General features: G+C 35.0%; 2 protein-coding genes across 2 annotated transcripts in view; one reads left to right on the top strand and one right to left on the bottom strand.

Moving 5' to 3' along the window:
• The window catches only part of LOTGIDRAFT_170835 (hypothetical protein), a gene marked incomplete at both ends in the record, with an annotated part of 952 nt that extends 144 nt beyond the window's left edge, over positions 1-808 (top strand). The window contains one exon of the mRNA XM_009046689.1: positions 150-808. Coding sequence (XP_009044937.1) covers positions 150-808 — 659 coding nt within the window. The remainder of the gene's footprint in view (positions 1-149) is intronic.
• Positions 809-2,366: 1,558 nt separating this feature from the next.
• LOTGIDRAFT_136341 (hypothetical protein) lies at positions 2,367-3,107 on the bottom strand (the record flags this gene model as incomplete). The annotated part of the gene is made up of 2 exons (XM_009046688.1): positions 2,367-2,708; positions 2,769-3,107. 2 exons carry the CDS (start codon positions 3,105-3,107, stop codon positions 2,367-2,369), a joined length of 681 nt encoding a protein of 226 aa, XP_009044936.1.
• Positions 3,108-3,581: the final 474 nt, after the last annotated feature.

Here is a 3,581-nt window from a genome sequence, read left to right as displayed (position 1 = left end):
TCTAGGTTATTCCTTGTATGGTAAATCAATTCAGAAAGATATATTCACAACTAGGCATTTATGGAATGAAGCAACTTTACAGGCCAACGTTGATTCACGTGTTAAAACCTATGAGAAAATTAATGATACTCAATATATTGTTGAAACAGAAATTGAAGAAAAAGAGATTACTACCGAAGATAGTAAATCTACACGACTAACACCTAGTCATTTGGGATCATTCGTTTTATCTCACAGTAAAAAAATAATGAACAATTTCATTCACGTCATAAATGGATTTTATAAACCCGAAATATACTATACCGACACCGATAGTTTGTACATTTCATCAAAAAATTGGAAAAAACTAAACAGAGCTGGTTTGGTCTCCGAAAAAGACTATTGCAAAGGTAAAAACGATTACGGTGACGGTGGAATTATATTCGGTTTATATTTAGCACCAAAAGTCAAATACAACATCGTTTTGACTTCTGATGGTGTTTTAAAAGAAAAGAAAACGTTTAAAGGTTATTCTAATGATAAGATAAGTGTGGAAGATTACGTTCAGTTAGCAAGCGGACATGATGTGTCGAACGAATTTAAGAAACCATGGGAAAAAAGTTTCACCAATGGAGTAGTTATTCCAAATGATAAACAAACTAAAGTTTTTAGAAGTTATTTGAATAATGTTAAAAGAAAACCACCAAACAGTGAAGGAATTATGTATCCTTACAACGACAAAGATGAGTATAGTTTTGATGAAAACTATGAATTTGATGATTTCGACTATCTTACTATTCAAGACGAGAATGAAGATTGTTTTAAATGAAGTTGAATGACAATTTCTTCGTAGCCAAAGTCTATGAACCTGTTTTTACCGTCTTTGATTTCCAGATTTATATCTTTGATCATGAAAGAATTGACTGGTAAATAGGTCGTTTGAAACGGTTTCTCTATAATTCTGTATCCGATCGGCACCGTAAAAGTCGGTATGCTGTATATGATTTGGCGTTTGTGCTTGTTGAAAAATCCACCGTTGATCAAATTACAGTGAATGTTGATCACGTCGATGTCGTTCTCGATGTTGGCCTTGTGCGGCGCCAATGTCGATTGCGCGTATATTTGTTTATCGAACCCTAGTAACGCATTCAACGAATTTTCTACGTTGAAATCGACTTGACTGTTATTTCTCAAGATCAGTTTTATTTTCTTCAGATTCAAATTACCTTCGAATTCGATATTGTTTTTACCGTTCACGCTTCCTGCGTATTCGGATAGGTAATCGTTGATGGCTACGTATTCGTAGCTTCCCGCTAGTAAGCTTATGATTTTGAACGTAACTCCGTTATCCGTCGATATTTTTAGTTGATTGTTTTTTTCGTTGATGTTTCTAATGGAATTGTAAACGGAGAAATACTTTAATCCCAGTTCGTACTGTTTATTGCGATCGAGTTCATACTCGTAGTCTAGAGACAATTTGATGTCTGATTTATTCGAGGTGATAACGAACAATTGTTCTTTATTGGACATTTTTAATGACGTTTATATAGTCTTTTTTAGTGATGATTTTTTTCTCCAAAAGCCGTTTTAATATGCCATTGACTTCGTCTTATTGTCTGTCCGATCGATGACCTTCTGATATGGCCGCTAATATTATTTCTAATCTATTAAGCAATTCTTTATTGTTGTCGGATAAAAAAGTTATACCTTGTCCAGATGCCACCATATCATCAAATTCGTCTATTTCTTGTATGATTGGATAATCTTCTGCATAATCATCTACATCCTCTTCATCATGTTCAATTACTCTTTTATATAATTTAACTTCTTTCGATCTTCTTGTTTCGGGTCCCGACTTTCTTATTGCATCTAGAAATTTTGAGTATGCTACTAAATCCTTGTAATCGGCAATTTCAACGTCCTGGCCATTCATTAAATCTATTAACCCTCTCGTTAATGTGTATATGTAATCTTTTGTATCGATTTTGAATTGTGGTGAATTTCCACTAAATCTTATTCTAAAACCATTGAACAACAAACCCGCTTCATCAATGATTGGTGAAATGCTCTTTGGTAAATCTGGGTCAGGGTTTGAAAAATAATGTTTTACATCATCTACTGTCCTAATTATAACACCACTATATTCAATCGCTTTGGGGTGATGAGGTGTGGGTTCTATACGAGGCGTAGGTTCTAAAGCTAATTCCTTTTTAATATCCTCTTGCGTTTTTAATATGGGTTGAAATAGTGTCTGTAGATTTTCCGTTAATCCCAGTTGTTGTAATCTGTTATTTTCAACTTGGGTCTTTATTTTATTCTTAGCTTTGATATATTCTCTATTTCTTTTTAAAATATTATTCCAATCCGTCATTTTTAAAAAAATAAAATTAACATATATCGATCATAACTCTTTCACCCGCAGGTTTTCTAGTATTTACAAATACATATCCATGATCATCCGGGTTTCTCCATTGAGCTTTACAAACCTTTTTAAACGTGTCTCTGTCCATTCCGTGATTTATTGACTGAATAATTTGAGATAAATCTTTGTCGTTTAATTCGAATAATAAAAAACAATTTGCGTTCTCTCTGATAAACATGGCGTCCATTCCGTAGAAAGATTGGGATTGGTATATGCAGTGACAGTTGTGATGTCTTCCTTTTGTGAAGAATTCTTGTTGAACGGTTTGACTTTTTTGTGCCACGCAGTCGTCAAAGACAATCAAGTTCTTTTGGTGGTTGTCGATTTTAGACAAGTCTTAATCGTTGACGTTTTTAGTCAGAAACACTTTTACGTCGGTCGGTTTCAGAGAAGGATTTTTTTCTTTGATAAACCCGTCTAAAATGTCTTTTATTTCCGTGTTCTCTTGCAAGTCTTCGTTGCTTTCGTAGTAGTGAAAAATGTCTTGAACTTCTTCTTTCGAGATGTATTCCAAAGCTTTGAGAAACTGATAATAGGATTGTTCGGGAGTAGTCGTGTAAATATACAGAGACTCGAAATCTAAAAGGTTCGGTGTTGTCAACATGTTAAAAGTGAGATAAGTCTTTCCACAACCCGAAGATCCGCAAATGCACATGAGCATGGGGTTGCTAGGAAATATGTCCGAATGTTTGATTTTCTTGCCCATTTTCAATTATTACATTTTCGTACCAAAAATCACACCGTTGCCTTTATACTTTGAAAGAAAGATTCCTTCGCCCGAACGTATGTTTTTAGAAAATATGGCGTTGTCCTTGTGTTTGACTTTTATTTCTCCGGTGTCAATATTATCTATTAATTTGCTTAATCCCTCTTTAACGGTTTTCTTGGTTTTTTCGCTAAATCTTCGTACGAATTCTTTGACCGTCCCTAATATATCTCCTACTCCCGAACCTCCTCGTGCTTCTCTTTCCATTGCCAAATTGTGTCTACGTGCTTCGGCGTTTGCAGCGGCTTCAGCTTTCTTTGCGTTGACAGCTTAGGCTATCCCAGCAGCTCCACCAGCAGTTGCACCAGCTGCAGCTAAACCAGCAAAGATTAAAGGTAAGAAAGGTAAAAATCCACCTTTTTTAGTTAAATTCTCATCAATTCTCTCCAAGTCTCTCTGACTTTGCAAGGTTTG

Source organism: Lottia gigantea, assembly GCF_000327385.1.
Source record: "Lottia gigantea unplaced genomic scaffold LOTGIsca_105, whole genome shotgun sequence".
Taxonomy (NCBI): domain Eukaryota; kingdom Metazoa; phylum Mollusca; class Gastropoda; family Lottiidae; genus Lottia; species Lottia gigantea.
This window is presented reverse-complemented; position numbering and strand designations above follow the sequence as displayed.